The 18,289-nt window shown below is 36.7% G+C and overlaps 5 protein-coding genes across 8 annotated transcripts; 2 read left to right on the forward strand and 3 right to left on the reverse strand.

The window, feature by feature from the left end:
- Positions 1-1,976: 1,976 nt before the first annotated feature.
- LOC109116624 (putative defensin-like protein 128) lies at positions 1,977-2,771 on the reverse strand. The gene is made up of 2 exons (XM_019202486.1): positions 2,694-2,771; positions 1,977-2,225 (listed from the first exon to the last, which is right to left on the reverse strand). The coding sequence occupies exons 1-2, from the start codon at positions 2,749-2,751 to the stop codon at positions 2,044-2,046; spliced, it is 240 nt and encodes a 79-aa protein (XP_019058031.1). The 5' UTR covers positions 2,752-2,771; the 3' UTR covers positions 1,977-2,043.
- A 1,365-nt stretch (positions 2,772-4,136) lies between these two features.
- Positions 4,137-7,402, reverse strand: LOC104815826. Its single transcript, XM_019201618.1, has 4 exons — positions 7,345-7,402; positions 6,783-6,965; positions 5,102-5,227; positions 4,137-4,367 (listed from the first exon to the last, which is right to left on the reverse strand). The coding sequence occupies exons 1-4, from the start codon at positions 7,400-7,402 to the stop codon at positions 4,186-4,188; spliced, it is 549 nt and encodes a 182-aa protein (XP_019057163.1). The 3' UTR covers positions 4,137-4,185.
- A 502-nt stretch (positions 7,403-7,904) lies between these two features.
- On the forward strand, positions 7,905-13,013 carry LOC104815830 (far upstream element-binding protein 1). Of its 4 annotated transcripts, none has more exons than XM_010544410.2 (8): positions 7,905-8,202; positions 8,347-8,435; positions 8,701-9,095; positions 9,180-9,365; positions 9,521-9,622; positions 9,687-9,758; positions 9,884-9,997; positions 11,587-13,013. In XM_010544410.2, the coding sequence occupies exons 1-8, from the start codon at positions 8,108-8,110 to the stop codon at positions 12,784-12,786; spliced, it is 2,253 nt and encodes a 750-aa protein (XP_010542712.1). In that variant the 5' UTR covers positions 7,905-8,107; the 3' UTR covers positions 12,787-13,013. The 4 variants fall into 4 exon arrangements, with proteins under 4 accessions (XP_010542712.1, XP_019058701.1, XP_010542721.1 ...); XM_019203156.1 differs by having other exon boundaries at positions 7,905-8,188; positions 8,333-8,435; XM_010544419.2 differs by having other exon boundaries at positions 7,905-8,122; positions 8,267-8,435.
- A 512-nt stretch (positions 13,014-13,525) lies between these two features.
- Positions 13,526-16,660, forward strand: LOC104815846 (protein phosphatase methylesterase 1). The gene is made up of 13 exons (XM_010544432.1): positions 13,526-13,718; positions 14,059-14,143; positions 14,223-14,293; positions 14,519-14,633; positions 14,707-14,786; positions 14,871-14,955; positions 15,061-15,141; positions 15,247-15,341; positions 15,429-15,479; positions 15,802-15,882; positions 16,005-16,077; positions 16,320-16,397; positions 16,486-16,660. The coding sequence occupies exons 1-13, from the start codon at positions 13,603-13,605 to the stop codon at positions 16,522-16,524; spliced, it is 1,050 nt and encodes a 349-aa protein (XP_010542734.1). The 5' UTR covers positions 13,526-13,602; the 3' UTR covers positions 16,525-16,660.
- A 103-nt stretch (positions 16,661-16,763) lies between these two features.
- LOC104815853 (cytochrome c) lies at positions 16,764-18,281 on the reverse strand. Its single transcript, XM_010544443.1, has 3 exons — positions 18,079-18,281; positions 17,576-17,709; positions 16,764-17,049 (listed from the first exon to the last, which is right to left on the reverse strand). The coding sequence occupies exons 1-3, from the start codon at positions 18,188-18,190 to the stop codon at positions 16,957-16,959; spliced, it is 339 nt and encodes a 112-aa protein (XP_010542745.1). The 5' UTR covers positions 18,191-18,281; the 3' UTR covers positions 16,764-16,956.
- Positions 18,282-18,289: the final 8 nt, after the last annotated feature.

Here is an 18,289-nt window from a genome sequence, read left to right on the forward strand (position 1 = left end):
GTTGGAATTTTTTTTTTAAATCTCCAAAAAAATTTCCAACCGACATCCGTTGGAATTCCGTTGGAATTTTTTTTTTAAAATTTCCAAAAAAATTTCCAACCGACATCCGTTGGAATTCCGTTGGAATTTTTTTTTAAAATTTTCAAAAAAAATTTCAACTGACATCCGTTGGAATTCCGTTGGAATTTTTTTTTTAAATTTCCAAAAAAAATTCCAACGGATATCCGTTGGAAATACCGTTGGAAAATTTCAACCCTAATTTTTTCAATTGAATACGTTGAAAATTCCGTTAAAAATTTCCAACGGGCGATTCCAACGGATATCCGTTGGAAATTTTCAACGGATTTTTAACGGAAATCACCGTTGAAATGTCGTTGAAAACCGTTGAAAATCCGTTGAAAAATTTCCAACGGACGATTCCAACGGATATCCGTTGGAAATTTTCAACGGATTTTTAACGGAAATCACCGTTGAAATGTCGTTGAAAACCGTTGAAAATCCGTTGAAAAATTTCCAACGGATAAATCCGTTGGAAAATTCGTTGGAATTTGCTGATTTTTTTGTAGTGTCCGACCCTATAGATTTTGAGCTCGGATCGGGTCGAACCGGACCAGATCGATCCGTACAATTTTCTCTGTAAAATATATTTTTTTCTTTTTTAACATTTTTTAAAAAATATATATATATATTTTGAGTTTTCAGACCAGTCCGAATCGAGTTCGGATCCCAATATGAACCTGGTCCAAAAGCCCAATTTTTTTGCCAAAAATCGACCCTATAGATTTTGAGCTCGGATCGGGTCGAACCGGACCAGATCGATCCGTACAATTTTCTCTGTAAAATATATTTTTTTCTTTTTTAACATTTTTTAAAAAATATATATATATATTTTGAGTTTTCAGACCAGTCCGAATCGAGTTCGGATCCCAATATGAACCTGGTCCAAAAGCCCAATTTTTTTGCCAAAAATTTTAGGTCCAAAATCCCTATTTTTTGGGTTGGACCGGACCAGATTTTGGGCTCCTGCACCTAAATTGACATCCCTAATTAAAAGCACCTAAGATTCGGTGACTCAAATTGTAACTTTTTCCCAATTCAGTGTAAGCCGATTATTAAAAAAGATGTATTGAATGCATGTACAATACAACAAATCTAAAACCGTCGACCTTCAAAACATCATCTCCATTTGTCTAAACCGATTTTATAACAAAGTATGATTTAAATAATTTCGTATAACCTATGCTTTCTTTAAGCCGGTTAGTTTTGTATTATAAATAGCTCGGTCGAACTATGAAGTCGAGCAAGATATATTGGATACCAAAATGCATAAATAGACCATCCCTTCTTCTGTGTCACTATTCAATGCTACCTCTATTTGATCCAAATGACAATGAAACTTGAAATGTCCATGAAATCTGATTCCATTATCTCCAAATCAACTTCGAGCTATCAACTTCTTTTGCTGTGATTTTCATAACATGTATCGGCATATTTTGCCATTATTTTCATTTAATAATTATAAGTTTAATTAGCTTTCGTTATACTATTAACATCCTAAAATATTTATTTTTAATGTTATTAATTTTTAAAATTTAAAACAAGAATCAAATACACTCCCGATTTTTCTCTTAACATCGTTTTTTATTCAATTTGTTAACCCTTAAACTAAGTTATTTATGACAATTTTGGTTATATAAAATCTTTATCTTTTTGTTAATAAAATTATTTACATACGTACGAATATTAGTTATAACTAAAGAAATTTTTTGAGTTGAAAAAAGTTTTTAATATATTGAACATCATTCAATCTTTTTATTATTTCTCACAAATATTACTCACATATAATAATTTAATGATCATTTTTGTCTAGAACATTAATTTCTTATTTTTATGTAAGAAAAAATCATGCATTTTTAATGTTGCTAATAACCTAGTCATTTAAAACATAATTTTTATATATAAGACTTTTATTATAGCCAAAAAAAATTGGTAACCTTACATAATTTGTTTATTTTGTAATCGGCCTAAAACATATTTATTTGATTAAATGGACTTGCAAGGCCAAGTGCAGACGCAAGCGTATCTTTGCTCGTAAGTCTGGACGCAGGTTCCGGTCCCCTTCCATTTCTGGGTGCACATTGACCGACACGTGGCCTCCTCGCAAGTTGTTTTTGTCAAATTTTCATGGCACATGTGCTGAGCATTGGTCTCCTTCACCATTGTCCCTATTATTTATCAGATATATACAAAATCTATCAATTTGGAACCATAAATAGTAGCGGAAATTAGGGATAGAGAATTGTAAAGTTGAAATTCAAAAATTGAACGAATATTTATAGAAAAAGACAAAAAATCATGTATATAGATTAATATTGTATATATATTTTTTCGAGATTGTATTAAATAATATATTAACATATAATAGAAATTAGACAATGAAAACATACCCCAAATGAGGAGGATGACAATGCAATAACAGAAGCGAAAAGATTTAACTGTTTTTACTAATAAAGTAAGATCTAGTATCGCCTAGAGATGATGATTATATGAACCGTGTTTTATTTTCATAAATATATAATATTATTGAACATTGGTTAATAAAACATATAAGGTTATACTATTATAAAAGCTCTTTATTTTAGATGTTCAAAATCAATCCTTTATTTCAATATAATATGAAAATGAAAGTAAACCTGAGAAGAGGAGGAGGAGAACGGCGACAACGATGGAGAGATGAAAAGTTTTAGCCATCTTCGTGATATAGACACAGCAAAAATATAATATTGAATAATGAATACCATATGATGATTCGATCAATGTTATATATACATGCACGTACGTACGTATACGTGTGTGAGAATCTTTTTTAATTAATATGGTAATGAATTTGCGTATAAAATAATTAAAAACATATATTACGTAAGATATTAATATCCTTTGAGAGAGAAAGAATCGTAACGTACGTACTCATTGAGATTATCAGCCAAATCGTGAATTTACATAATTAGAAGATATAGAATGCATGTTCACGTCTCTGCGGTTAACACAAATCTGTACATTCCTTCAAAACATGACCATCTCCTTCGATTTTATACCAAATAATGGTTTTTATTAATATTATTTTTTATTTTTTATTAATTAATATTATTAAATATTAGAGATTGATTATGTGGCAGATGACTAGGGTGTCATATCAGTATTAAATAGTATTTGTTTTTTATTCAGGGTTTTATTGGTCAATTTTTAAAACTACAGTTTTAATTTCCAATTTTTAAAAGTATAATATTTTTTTGGATAAAAAAAGTATAGGATTTAAATTGCGACGAGGAAAAAGTATAGGGTTTTTAATAGAATTATCTCTTGATTTTATACCAAATAATGATTTAAATATTTTTTTATAACCTATGCTTTCTTTTATTTAAGCCGGTTAGTTTTGTATTATACTAACTGAGTCAAACTATGAAGTGGGGCAAGATATATTGGATACCAAAAGAGTTAAATATACCATCTTTTTATATCTATGTGATTCAAATAACAAACGAAATTTTAAATGTCCATGAAATCCGATTTCATTATCTCCAAAACAACGTCAAATTATTAACTTTTTCTGTTGTTATTTTCATAAGTATCAATATACCTTGTCATTATTTTCATGTAATAATTATAAGTTTAATTAGCTTTCGTTATGCTATAAACATCCTAAAAAATTTATTTGTCATGTTATTAATTTTTAAAATTTTAAGAAAAGAATTAAATACACTCCCAATTTTTCTCTTAACATCATTTTTTTATAAATTTTGTTAACTTTAAACTAAGTTATTTATGAAAATTTGGTATCTTTTTGTTAATAAGATTATTTACGTATGAATATTGCTTATACCAAAACAAACTTATGAGTTGTAAAAAGTTTTTAATATATTGAACATCATTCACTCTTTTTTTATTATTTCTCACAAATATTATTCACATCTAATAATTAAATAATCATCATTTTTTCTTATACCAAAAAAAAATCATTTTTTCTAGAATATTAATTTTTTTTATTATTATTTTCATAGAAAAAATCGTGCATTTTTAATGTTGCTAAATTATAGTTTTTATGTATAAAACTTTTATTATAGCTAAAAAAAAATTGGTAACCTTACATAATTTGTTTATTTTGTAATCAACCTAAAACATATTCTATTAAGTGGACTTGCAAGGCCATGTGCAAACGCAAGTGTAACTTTGCTCGTAAGTCTGGACGCAGGTTCCGGTCCCTTTCCATTTCTGGGTGCACATTGACCGACACGTGGCCTCCTCGCAAGTTGTTTTTGTCAAATTTTCGTGACACATTTGTTGAGCGTTTGTCTCCTTCACCATCGTCCCTATTATTTATCAGATATATACAAAATCTATCAATATGGAACCATAAATAATAGTGGAAATTACGGATAGAGATTTTGATTTGTATATTGAAGTTGAAATAAATGGTATTTAATTGACAACGGATCCAAGATTCAAAAACTGAATGAATATCATTATTTTTAATTACGTTAATCAAAATAGAAACATTGACAAATATATGAAATAATAACATTTTTAACTAAAATTTAAATAAATAATAATCAAGTTAAATCCGATAAAAAAATAATAAATATATTTTTAAAAAACAAAAAAAAACAACACCAATGATTCCCCAAAAAAAGTTAATAAATAAGGAAAAAATTTGGTGGGGAAAATCTCCGCTTTGGATAATGTCTCCGTCCGAGGAAAACACATGCCTTCGTTTTTTCATAAACAAAAAATATCTTTAAATTGTATTTTTCAATATAACTGGTGACAATTAAAATATTTTAAAATATAATAGTAGGGTTTGAGTATTTTGAAATTAAAATCTAAAATTTAGATGCAAATTCTATAAATGAAAATGAAAAAGAAAAAAACTCCGATTTACCAAAAAATGTGATAAGACACAAAACAGGTATAAAAATGTAAGATTTTCTCACGAATCAAGTTATAAAAAAATGTTTATAAATTAATATATTACATATTTTCTAAGGTTATATTAAATCATATCTCTCTGTACAATAAAAAATAAAAATAAAAATAAAAAACACACCTGAAACGAGGAGAACGAGGATGGCGACAAGGGCAATAGCAGAATGGTGAAAAGATTTAACCATCTTTGTTGATAAAATAAATTCTATTAATGAGAATATTGATAAGAGACGGTTATTATATAATGCTTGAGAAGTTGCGGAGAAGGAAATTAGAATATGATAAATGGATCTGTGGAGATTTCTTTCTGTTGATGAAAATGTTCGGTTTAGGTAAAGAATCTTCTTTTCTTGGTTTCTTTCGATTTTATATTTTATGATATTCCATTTTTTTTTATTTTCAATATGTGTGATGGATGTTAAGAATATTCTTTTCGTGGCAAAATGTGCCTTATATTAATTGTTTGATCGCGTATCAAGAATATTCGGACAAGGAAAGACCAAATCATCTCCTAATGTGCATATATCTCGGCCATAATCTTTCCGTACCTTGCTCTTACTATTTCGCATATTATCGTTAGATATTTACTTTCCTATCGTACCCGTTACATTAATGAGTGTAAGTTTGAATATATTGTGATAAAAAAACAAAAAACATATTTTTGAACCGGATTTTGCTCTCCTCTACTTTTTTTTTTTTTTATTGAACAAGATAGGTCATAAACGACATTCAACTATAAACCGATATCTTTAAATCTTATACATTTAAATTAATCTTCATTCGTCCATATATCAATGTACGAAATGGTAAATGACTGATTTTAAAAAAGTACTAAATTCTCATAGTAGAATTCGAACCTCTAATTGTCTCCTTTTTTTCAGTTATACACTACTTGGTGTTTTTTTTCTTTAGTCTCATCCACAAACTCCAAAATATCATAGAATTCTACATTAACTAAATGGAAACCAGGAAATTTTTTTTTTAAGAAAATTAAAAAATCGAACCGGATAGATATAATAATAATAATAATAATAATAATAATAATAATAATAATAATAATAATAATAATAATAATAAATAATAATAATAATAACCCAAACACATTTAATACATCTCCTCGATATACATGCTAACAAATACATGTCAAGAAACCTACGGATGAAAAACAAACCATGATTGACGACGAATTGGAAATGTTGCAGATGCCGAAAGAGTTAATCCGAGATCGAAATGAGTGAAGTAAAAGGATTCATACGGTTGACCCCAAATGAATTTGGGAATGAGGTCATGTTGTTGTTGTTGTATTGACGACGAACTGGGGTATTATCCAGAATCTTTTTTTTTCTAAAACTATTTCTGCAGTATTTTTTTTCAGTTGTGATTATATTGTCAGCAATCATATAGTGATTATATTAGTTATAACATTAAATTTATGGTGATCGTACTAAATCACTATAATCACATCTAATATGTTAAACTAATCCATTGGTGAAACCATAATAAATTTAACGTTATGACCAATGTGATCATATTCTAATTCTGATCACGTGGTCGTATCTGAAAAAGGATATATATAGAAATAGTTTTAATAAAAAGATGGTATTTTGGATAGAATTTCCGACCAAACTGCGGAGGGAAAATGTGTTGGAGCCAAACTGAGAATAGACGATTTCGTAGCGATGTGGACCGAAACGATGATGTTTTGATCTTGACGATGTATGATAAATACACATAATTTAGTTATAAAAATAAGAAAATACACAGAATTTATATCATATTTATTTGTAAGATTTTTCCTTAGGTTTTAGGGGGAATGCAGCGCCAGGTGCAAATGCAGGAGCGTTTTCGCTCGGTGGTCTGGAGGCAGAGTCCGGTCGCTTTCCATTTCTCCATACACATGGAGTTACACGTGGCATCCACGCAGTTCGTTGTCGGCAAAACGTCGCGACACATCTCTTGACCGCTCGTCTCCTCCACCATCGTCCCTAATTGATCAAAGGAACTGTATTTAATTGCTAACCAATCGAATTTCAAAAATTGAATAGATATTATTCTTATCTATTTAATTGATCAAAATCATTACATTAACTAAAAATTGATCTAAAATAAAAAATATATTTGAGCTAAATTCTAAATGAATTAGAATCAAAATGAATGCAACAAAAAAAAACAACGAATGTATTTTTTTCAAAAAAAAAACATATATAAAAAATCTCTATTTTTATTTGGGTTTGGAAAAAAAAATACGTTTAGAAGAAAAAACATTGTCCAACAATGAAACATCATTGAACGTTTTAAAAAAAAAAGGGTTTATAGAATGATACGTATTTATTTATTTATGTACAATATGAATTGAAAGTAAACCTGAGAAGAGGAGGACGACGAATGCCACAATGAGGGAGAGGTGGAAAGTTTTAGCCATTGTCTAGATATATCAAAATATAATATTCACCAGACGTGATTTTCATATATATATATATATATAAAGTGAATGAAGGTGACAATGGATTTGCAAAGTATTAAAATAATATATAGAAAGCCTTGAATACGTGGATATTGGTATCATTTGAGCTCAATATAATTCCATAAAAGTGTGGATATTAGTTTCATATTCGAGACAAATTCTATGAATTTAATTGTAAAGAATCTAAAATTGTAGATCTTTAGATATCAATAGAGATATTGGATGCAATGTACCTGCGAATAAAAATATAATCATTCCTTCAAAAAATATTGTACTTTCCTTGTCTCAACTTAATATTTAATTAAACTTTTTATGTGTCCAAATAAAACAGGTTCTGGGTCAAATTTAATCCACGTGGAATACATTTAATAAGCTGTGGTTACAATGCAAGGCCCATCCCAGTATTCAAAGGCCGGAGATTGGATCACAAATAACAAAGCCCTAAACCTAGAGAACATGAACAAAGCCTTGAACCCTATTCTCTCCTTTCTCGTTTCCACCTCTCACAGTGACACACACACACGGCTCTGGTTCTCTTTCGGCTTCCCCCATCACTATCGCTCCCTCCTGCCGGAGATAACCCTCTTCTCCCGAAACCCTAAAGCTCCCCTCTTTATCGGTTTCTTCTCGGGAGGAATCTATTCCCGCTTTTCCATTCGAGAAATGGCGGAGGAAGAGGTTGTCGCTGTTCCTGCGCCGCCGTCCGAACACAAGCGCAAGCTCGATGAAGTTGTGCCTGATGAGGTCCCGCGTGAAGGGTCGAATGCCGATAATGAATTTGCGTATAAAATAATTAACATTCGAGAAATGGCGGAGGAAGAGGTTGTCGCTGTTCCTGCGCCGCCGTCCGAACACAAGCGCAAGCTCGATGAAGTTGTGCCTGATGAGGTCCCGCGTGAAGGGTCGAATGCCGAGCTCGATGGAGGTGCCGTTGATGATGGTTTTTCTCAGGTGAAGCGGCCGAAGCTCGGCGACGAGCCTGGTGGTTTAGGTACTTCTGATTATTTTTTGGCTTGATTCGAGCTGTTGATTTAGTCCACTTAGGTTTTTTCGATGTCTTTTGTGAGTTATCGGGACGGATTCGTTTATGGGGTTCTTACAAAGCTTTGAGGATTGTTCTAGGGTTCGTTGTTCCATATATGTGATATGTGATGCACAAGTTATTGTGTTGCTTATCTCCTTGGATTGGTGAAAATTTTGGTCTTTTTGTATATGGTCAAGTTAGAGAAAGATTCTAATGTTGCATTCTACTGCAGATATTGTTGAACCTCAAGAAAATGGTTCTTCAGGAGAAAAACCCGAAGAGCACCATGAGGAGGAGAAGCATGAGGAAGAACCCCAATCCAATGAAAAGGAAACGGAGGAGGAGGAGAAACCCACTGAGTTGAAGGATGAGAACCCAGAAGGTGAACCTTCAGCAGAAGTTCAGAAGTCCATTCAAACCGAGGAAGTTGAAGAGAAAACGAGCAATAAAGAGCAAGGCTCTGATGATACTGCCAAGCCTGAGGATAACCAGAAAGCTTCTATTGATGCTCCAATCCCTCAGGAAGGTGGAGCAGAAGCAAAGAAGGAATCTACTGATGGAGTTTCTCAGAAGGAGGTTGATGGGACAGAGTCTACATCTCGCAGAATGGAGGTCCCGAGTTCAAAGGTGACAAGATCTGGTCTTGTTGTTGACTATCATGCGAGTAGGCGTGATTTTGGTTGATGATTTGCTATGTCATATACTTTGCAGGTGGGAGTACTTATTGGGAAAGGTGGGGATACTATAAGGTATCTTCAGTTCAATTCCGGTGCCAAAATCCAAATTTTAAGGGATGCTGAGGCTGATCCAAATTCAGCGTTAAGACCTGTGGAGATCATTGGAACAATTGCTAGTATCGAGAAAGCTGAGAAGCTTATCCATGCAGTCATAGCAGAGGTTTTATGTTGTCTGTTGATATTGGCTTCGCCTTCCACTTTGCAATATCTGTTTCTCATTGTTTATTTTCTCTATTCATTTTTTATCTGCCTTGAGTCTCTATAAATATCTGAATAGCAGTTTGGTTACAATGTTTCCTTCTGCTGAATTCTCAGGCTGAAGCTGGTGGTTCACCCGCTCTTGTGGCTAGGGGCCTTCCTGCAACTAATGCCATTGGTGTTCCAGAACAGATAGAGATTAAAGTTCCTAATGATAAGGTATCGCCTACATTAGTTGTTTCTGTGATTTTCCAGACCATACTTATCAAGCTTCTATCGGTAGGTCGGTCTCATTATTGGCCGAGGTGGGGAGACCATCAAGAACATGCAGACAAGATCTGGAGCACGCATTCAGGTGAACTTGATGTTTCATTGATCTAATAAAGATAGAAGGGTTGAACGGCTTCTGGTTATAAAACTTAAGGAATAAGGATAATACTGCTTATGGTTTTTTATGACTGATTACGGTTTTTCATGTAGTTAATACCACAACATACGGAAGGGGATGAATCTAAGGAAAGGACTGTCCGTATCTCTGGCGATAAGAGGCAGATTGACATAGCAACTGAGATGATAAAGGATGTTATGTTTCAGGTTTGTCCTCTGACTCTATATCTCTGTAGTATACATGAATTGTTCTGAGGTTTCCCGACTGATTTTTGAATACGATTTGTTATAAATATGTGAGTAGAGGCGCTTGGAGTGTCTACTTACTATTTTTTTTGTTTCATTCGTCTTGATGTAGTTTGTCTGAGATCATATATCGTAATTTCGCGGTGGTTATTCTGGTTTCAGTTCATGCAAATTAAATTTGGTTGTGCTATCCGTTTTAGTTTGCTGTTATAATTTGTCGTGGGTCTGTTACCTGTATTAGTTTTATGCATGATGTGTGTTAGGTTTGTTGACCACCCTTTCAGATTAATGTTGCAACTTTCATGTTGTTCTGAGAGTATAATGGCCTCGACTGTGGACATAACTAGTCCTTCCCATCTTCAAGTGTGTTTAGAAGATCTGCCATAGTTTAGTGAATACTTTATTTCTAAATTCAAAGCAAATCAGTGCTGTTTCCGAAGACTCTGAATCACGACATGTTTTGTGAAGTTGTATCATGTCCTTTTGGAGTACCCATCTCATACTGCTGCCGTAAGGATAGTTTCAGAAAAACATGCACAGACTGTACCAATTGACAATCCATTTCAAGCTCATCGAATTTTGTTAAGAATCATATGTTCCATCCTCGATGTCGGTTGCCATGATTTTTAATGTTGAAGGTGCCACTCTCGAATTGGTGTTGGCTTTAAAAATGCAGATTTGGCTATTACCTTTCACATGGGGTCAGCATTGCCTTGTTGGTGTACAGTAGACATCACTCGTGTCTACCGAAGAAGGTATCTGGCATTTGTTATTCACACTGGCAGGTTCTGATAGTTGGTAAGGTTGCTTTGAGTCTCGAAAATTTCAGGACCATTGGGTTAGCATGGCTATATTACAGTACCTTAGTGAAATCTAGCAGCCTGATGTTCATTACCTAAGACACCTGCTCTTTATCCGAAGTGATGATGACCCTCGAAGACAATTTTATCTGGATATGCTGTGGACCAAAATTCTCTTTAGGGAATTACAGTTGCATTACATATGTTCTAAATGCTTATGGGATGACCTAGAAGGATATTGTGTCTGGTTATTTCATATATGATATTTAGCTTTAACTCTTTATCTCAAGCTAGCACTGCAGTTTCAAGTAGTTTGGGAATGTGGACCTAGTTGATGTCAAACCTCGATGCTGAACTTGAAACATTTTGGTTTGTCGTGGACAGCTTTGTTGTGTTATTATCATTGGATTTAAGTTTTAAACACTCATGACATTTGTTTCTGAGCATTTACTGCATCTTACCAGTTGTGATGGGATATGTCTTGGTTTCGGTGCCTTGATTTGTTCGTAGTTGTATCCTCCTGTTTTCCATGCTCCTGTTTACTTTACAGATTTCATGTTATGCCATAAGCCTTAAATGCTCTGTGTGCAATTCGTTATAGCAGAAATTTAATATATGGTGTGGTGTCAACTGCTAGCATTACTTGAGTGTTTCTGTTCTTCCTTTCTCTAATCACTCGGATGAGATGAGATGCTACTACACTCTTTTCATTGTTTCTAACGATCAATATTATTGTTTTCTTGTCTGTAGAGTCCAAGGTCATCGCATTACTCTGGCGGTTACAACCAGCCTGTGTACCGACCCCGAGGACCTTCCGGTCCTCCTCAGTGGGGTTCACGTGGTCCTCATGGCCCCCCTCCGATGCCATACGATTACCACCACCGTGGTCCATATCCATCTCAGGGTTCACATTACAATTCTCCGAGCTATGGTGGTTATCCTCCGCAACATATGCCTCCTAGAAGTGGGTATGGTGCTGGGTGGGACCAAAGGCCTCCACATATGGGCACATATGATTACTATGGCAGGCAAGGTAGTCAACCCGCTGGTCCACTTCCCTCTCCTGCTACCGGACCTGCCCCTGGTCCATCGCCCTCTGCCATGGGCCCACCTCCTTCCCAAGCAAACTACGGCTATGGACAAAGTCATGGTCCAGAGTATGGACATGCTGCTCCTTACTCTCAATGGGGTCCTCAGCAGACTTATGGGCAAATGTATGAACAGCCCAAGTACGATAATCCTCCAATGCAGCCACCGTATGGAGGACACGGTGGTTCTCAGCCGGGATACCCACAAGCGGGCGGTGGCCAACAGGGTTATGCCCAGCAGCAGCAACCGGGAAGGCCATATGGGATGCAAGGACCGACACTGCAAGGTTATGGACCACCGAGGGCAGCTGCACCTCCTGGAGATATGTCTTATCAAGGGGCTACTCCCACAGTACCTTCATATGGTGCTCCACAACAGCAATATGCTTATCCATCAGGTGCTGCTGCCCCGATGCAATCTTACCCTTCGTATGGCTCTGGAGCACCGACTGATGGGTACAGCAGTACACAAGCACCTGCATCATCCGCCCCAGCTTATCAGCAGCAGAGTGTTCAGCCGGGTTCTGCTCCTGATCAGTCCGGTGCCCACCAAGCTACAGCTGGATACGGTCAAGTACCTCCAACCAGTGGTTACAGTTCTTACCCGACCTCCTCCCAGCAGGTGTATGGTAATGCCCCGGCTCAAGCCAGCGGAAGCTATGGACTGCCGGGCTCCCAAGATCCTAGTTACGGAAGTGGAAACACGCCTGCTTACGCTTCAGCACCTGCTCAAACTGGCTATGAGCAGCCCACGGCTCAGCCAACAGGCTATGCTACCGCTGCAGCTGCAGCTCCAGGGAGTGCACCAGTGAAGTCATATCCTCAGTACGATGCAAACCAGGCGTATGCCGCCCCCCGCTAAAGAAAAGGCAGCTTTTTGCGAGGTTAGTGAGCTTGCATGTTATGTATTACAACTCCTCTGGAAGTTAGACACAGCCTTATAAGTAGTTTCTCTGATCTTGTTACCTGTGTTTTTTTTTTTTGTTTAAATGTACCGGGGATTTTTACCTTTGTGACTATGTTTCGGTTAAATGCAGCATTGTAATCTGGAACACCCCAACTGTTCTTCTCTTGGACTCTTGCCGATAATTGAGGAAATCTGTCTGTTCTTAGGACATAAATCGATTAGATCTAATAAAATTTTACATGATATATATATATATATATATATGACGTGGTCTATGACGTGACCGATCACGTAAATTGCCATCTAACAGAATTAAAAGTCAATGAATGTATAAACGTTTGACAAATTTAGAGTGTTTAACAGAATCTTTTTTTAAATTGAATTTTTTGGTTAAAAAAATGATTTTTTTTTTAATTTGTACTTTGGGAATTTTTTTTAATGGGATTTAACCAAATATGTACCAAAATTCTGGTCAACACGTGCGTATCTATGATTGGGAAAAAAACAAATCTTCACCACCCCTTTAATAGCGAAAATACATAGTAGCCATTTTTTTTTGTTACGTTGCTTTGCTTAGCATGTGTCAATTCTCAATGTGGGCTTATAACATTTACTCGATAGGTGGGCCCATTCAATATAAATAATAGGCCCAATACGATTCAATAGGAGCCCATTGACTTATTTTCCGTCCTCAGGAAAAACTGAGCGCCCGTGTTGCAGAGGTAAAGCGCTTCCACTCCGGTGCCTTTTTTGATCCCTGAAGCTGCATCCATGGATTCGTCTTCGAATTTGAATCCTGTTCGCGAAGATAACTCGGAAGAATATAGAGTTCCAAGAGAAGCGACCGCTTCTGCCTTCTCCGCTCGTCCTCTTCGCCCTCCTTCTACGTGAGTCGACCGCGATTTCATCGCTCACTGATTTTTCTCTCCGATTTCGTCTCTCGATTCTACTTCTGTTTGCATTTCTTCCGTTGGGTGTCGAAAACTGAATGATCGGCTACGCTAGCTCTGATTCCATGTTTGGTCGTGGGGATCTTCGGAAAGTATTGTTCTTGATCATTTTCTGTGGCATTATTTTCATCGTAAATTTTCTTGAAATGGAAAGGGAGACACGAAAAGGAAGAAGCTTTCATGCAGGAGTTCTTTTGGAAACATGCTATTGGTCATCCTTTTTTGTATTGATTTCATTGTACATGAATGTGAAGCTAAAGGAGAAGGTTTTATGCAGGAATTCTTCGGATAAGTATTCACCTGTAGAGTGGTCAAGCTATTTTGATAAAGAAGAGGATATATCAGTCCCTGGTTCCAACGATGTAACGACAGCTAATGCTTTGAGTCTTCGTAATATGTCAGTTTAGCCCCCTCTTGTTCTAATGGGCGGTTTCATTTTAGGTCTTTCACGTATATATGGCAGGAACCGAAGGACCTGTCGTTTTTTGTCTTCATGGAGGTGGCTACTCCGGGTGAGTATTGTTATCCTCTGCTCGATTCTTGTTTTCGGGCATGCTGTATCAACATTCTGTTTTGGTATTTGCTCTCCAGTTTATCTGTGAAAACCAAGATCAAATTGCTCATAAGTTGTCTGAGTTCAAGCTTTGTGGGGCTTAAACTGTAGCCTTAGGCTAGTATATTAACCGAAAAACTAACCCCCTGGAAAAGAGTATAACAATTTTGTCTCGTCTTGCTAGGCTCTCATTTTCTGTCGCAGCAAATCAAATTAAGGAGAAAGCTCGTGTAGTTGCAATGGACTTGAGAGGACATGGAAAGTCAGTTACGGAAAATGAATTGGACTTATCAATCGAGGTATAATGTCCTTTTTTGCCAAAGGCTTAAAATGGTCTATGAGAAGAGAGACTGATGTATGGTCATTTAACAGACCATGTGCAATGATGTTTCTGCCGTGGTGAAGGAGTTGTATGGAGACTCCCCTCCAGCGATTGTGCTTGTTGGTCACAGGTTCGTCTCATTGTAGCATGGAGAAACGTAAATGGTAAAAACCCAAATGTCATCGGCTGTTTTTGATGGTATTGACATATACAGCATGGGAGGTTCAGTCGCTGTGCATGTTGCTGCAAACAAAACGTTGCCTAGCTTGGCTGGGCTGGTCGTTGTGGATGTTGTTGAGGTTTGCTTTACGATAGAAAAGTCTCATCTGTCTTAACATTTGGTTTGCAATCTGCTGAAATAAAAACTTAATTCTTATGTAGTGAAATGATTACTTCCATTGCAGGGGACTGCTATTGCTTCGTTGATTCACATGCAGAAAATTCTAGCAAACAGAATGCAACACTTTCCCAGCGTTGAAAAAGCGGTAAGAGCCTTCGAACGATGTCACGTGTAAATGCATCATATCTAGCATGCTGTAGAGACTGTTTTTGGGTCTATGACCTTTGAAGTGATGTGGTGAACTTTGTAGGTTGAGTACAGTGTTAGAGGTGGCTCATTGCGGAACCTTGACTCTGCTCGCGTCTCCGTCCCGTCAACTCTGAAATACGATGATTCAAAGCAATGGTGAGCGGTTCTGTTGCTCATCTTACCGGATCTGAACTCGTTTTACATTCTATATTCTTGATGGGTTGATGCATAATTTTGTAACAGCTACGTTTACCGGACACGTTTGGATGAAACGGAACAATATTGGAGGGGCTGGTATGACTTTGTACCTCTCCTTTTCATTTAAGAAACCTTTGAATCGACATTGTCCAAGCACTATAAAAAAAAAAAAGTCTCTTTTAGTTGATAACTTGTGAGAATTCTGTCCTAGACGATTAGCCAGTTGTTGCATAGGGTACAAAACATCATAAAGTGAACTGGATGTCGAGTATATAGATATAGTGTCTGTGTATGAGCTTTGACCCGGTATCAAAAAATTTAAATAATGTAAAGCAGAAACGCAGAACATTTATGAGGTCTGACATTATCGTTTGCCTCCTAGATAGTTTGGATTCAAAACAGTCTTGATCGCTTGCAGGTACGAAGGTCTCTCAGACAAGTTCTTGTCATCTCCAGTTCCCAAAATCTTACTCTTAGCCGGAACAGACCGGTTGGATAGGTAATGAATCTTTGTCCCTCCGAGCTCATCTTGTTCCAGAAAAGAAAAAAAAAACATTTTTTGGAACTTGCATCTTTGTTATGAGTGCATGCTGATACAACCCGATGTTGTTCATCGATCAGAGCCCTTACGATCGGTCAAATGCAAGGCAAGTTCCAGATGGTGGTTGTCAGACACACAGGGCATGCCATACAGGTAAAGCCATAGCCATGCTCTTTATAGAATCTTAATGAAAATGTTGCAAGTAAGACACAACGTAGATGAAACAGACATAGTAAGTTTTTTTAATTTGAAAAAGATTGAACCCCCCGAGTTCTTGCAAGGATTCGAACACATGAATGATTACCAGTAACCGGTTTGAAGCTATCATTTTCGGGCATTATTCTTTGGTTTTTGGATCGTGAACTTATTTATAGTAGAGGATCGGGGCTTTGCAGGAAGATGTGCCTGACGAGTTTGCCAATCTCGTGACGGGTTTCATATCGCGAAACAGGATCGGGCCTCATGGTGTGGAGGTTTGTGAACTGAGATCATCATCTTTCGTTTAAAGCCGAGAAACAGGCACCCCATCTCACTTTTGTAATTTTGTGATGCGTGGTACAGATTCCAGGCCTCCTTCGGCGGTCACAGCCAAAGCCTTAGCCGCGACCAGCAACCCCCCAACGTCACTTTCTGTTTCTAGTTGTAATAATGGAACCGAGTAGAATGCTTGTACTGTTCGGTTATATATAAATCTGATTCGGATGCTGCGTTATCGTATATGATTTTTCTAAAAACATCATATTGAATTTTAAATTTATATAAAAAAATAATTATGAACCATAAACGGCACTTTGAGGTTGGAGCTTTAGAGACTTTGTGATACGATGAAGACAAACACCTGAAGCAAATGAAATGACAGTGAAAACACTCTCCTCTTTGGAGAAAAATCAGAAATATGCCCATACGATACAAAACTCGGTTTCATGACCCAACACAGTCTTCATTTATTTTATTGGCTAAAGAATTGCGGAGAATAATAGACTCCATTGTCGGAATGCAAAAGCTAAGGGGACATTTCCCAAAAACTCCAAATTAAGCGGTGGCTTCCTTCAAATAGGCGATGAGATCAGCACGTTCTTGCGGTTTCTTCAGTCCAGGGAACACCATTTTCGTCCCGGGAATGTACTGTCAAATGAAGAAGAATCAGCATTTCGAATAAGCCATAAACCACGACTCAGTGCCCTTACCGAAATATGGCATATGCATATGTGTAAGGGACGACAGAGAGTGATGCCAGTGCCTAAAAGACAGAAGTAACTTCAAACAACTTGTCAGTGATGCAATTCCTCCTAGCTATGTCTCTTGTTACTATAAATCTTTATGGCAAACTCAGGCGAATGCCCATAAAATTTGGTTCGATTTGATTGATCTCTACTTGTGTGTGACTTGTGGCGGGTTTGGGTAAATTTTATAAACAACACAGCCAATATCTTCGATTGTGGATAGACGTGAGGGTTCTGGTGAGAATGCAAATGCAAATCCACAGACCAATATCAAATTCATTACTGAGTTCTCTGACATGGTTCAACATTTTCGTACAAACAACCTTGCCTAATCAAAATCCAAAGACTATCCTGATTCAGTAGAAAAGACACCAGACGGATATAGGGGTGAATCAGTGGCTGAAATCAAGAAAGGAGAAAGTAAATACCTTCTTGGGGTTCAACAGGTAATCGTACAGAGTCTTCTCCTCCCACATCACAGCCATGTTCTTGTTAGCCGCGGAGTAGGAATATCCAGGAGTTGTCCCAGATTGCCTTCCGAACAACCCGTTCAAGTTCGGACCTGTGCGTATAACAATAACAATCACTCGAACATCAGAAACATCAAGCAAACTCGAGAAAAAAAAGCCCGCTTATGTGCATACAACAGCGGAAACACAGGCAAAAACGATACATCTACATAGATCTCATCCAACAATCGCGTAACTCTGCTATGAACGCACTAAAACTCCAAAAACCCTCGTCGATAAACCAAATAACGAGGGAATCTCGCCCCATGGACGATCTATAAATCGATTCGGCCACAGCATAAAAAAACGAAAAGTCCAGATGCGCAAGATCCGTGCGGGAGAACACAGATGATCATGAATCGAGGAGACATAACACACAGATCCAGACACAATCGATCGAGGGATAGAGAGAGAAGACGAACCTTGCTTGTGACCGGCACCTTTGTCAACGGTGTGGCACTGCGCACACTTGGTCCTGAAGATCTTCTCTCCTGCCTTAGAGTTCCCAGGTGGTGCTTCGTCGAACGACGCCATTTTTTCTTCCTCCCCGACAGAACAAACGCGAGATAGATAGAGAAAGAGATTTGATAGATGGCTCCCGAGGAATGCGTGTTAGAAGAGGGGGGGGGGGGG

Source organism: Tarenaya hassleriana, unplaced genomic scaffold, assembly GCF_000463585.1.
Source record: "Tarenaya hassleriana unplaced genomic scaffold, ASM46358v1 Cleome1, whole genome shotgun sequence".
In the NCBI taxonomy this organism is placed as follows: domain Eukaryota; kingdom Viridiplantae; phylum Streptophyta; class Magnoliopsida; order Brassicales; family Cleomaceae; genus Tarenaya; species Tarenaya hassleriana.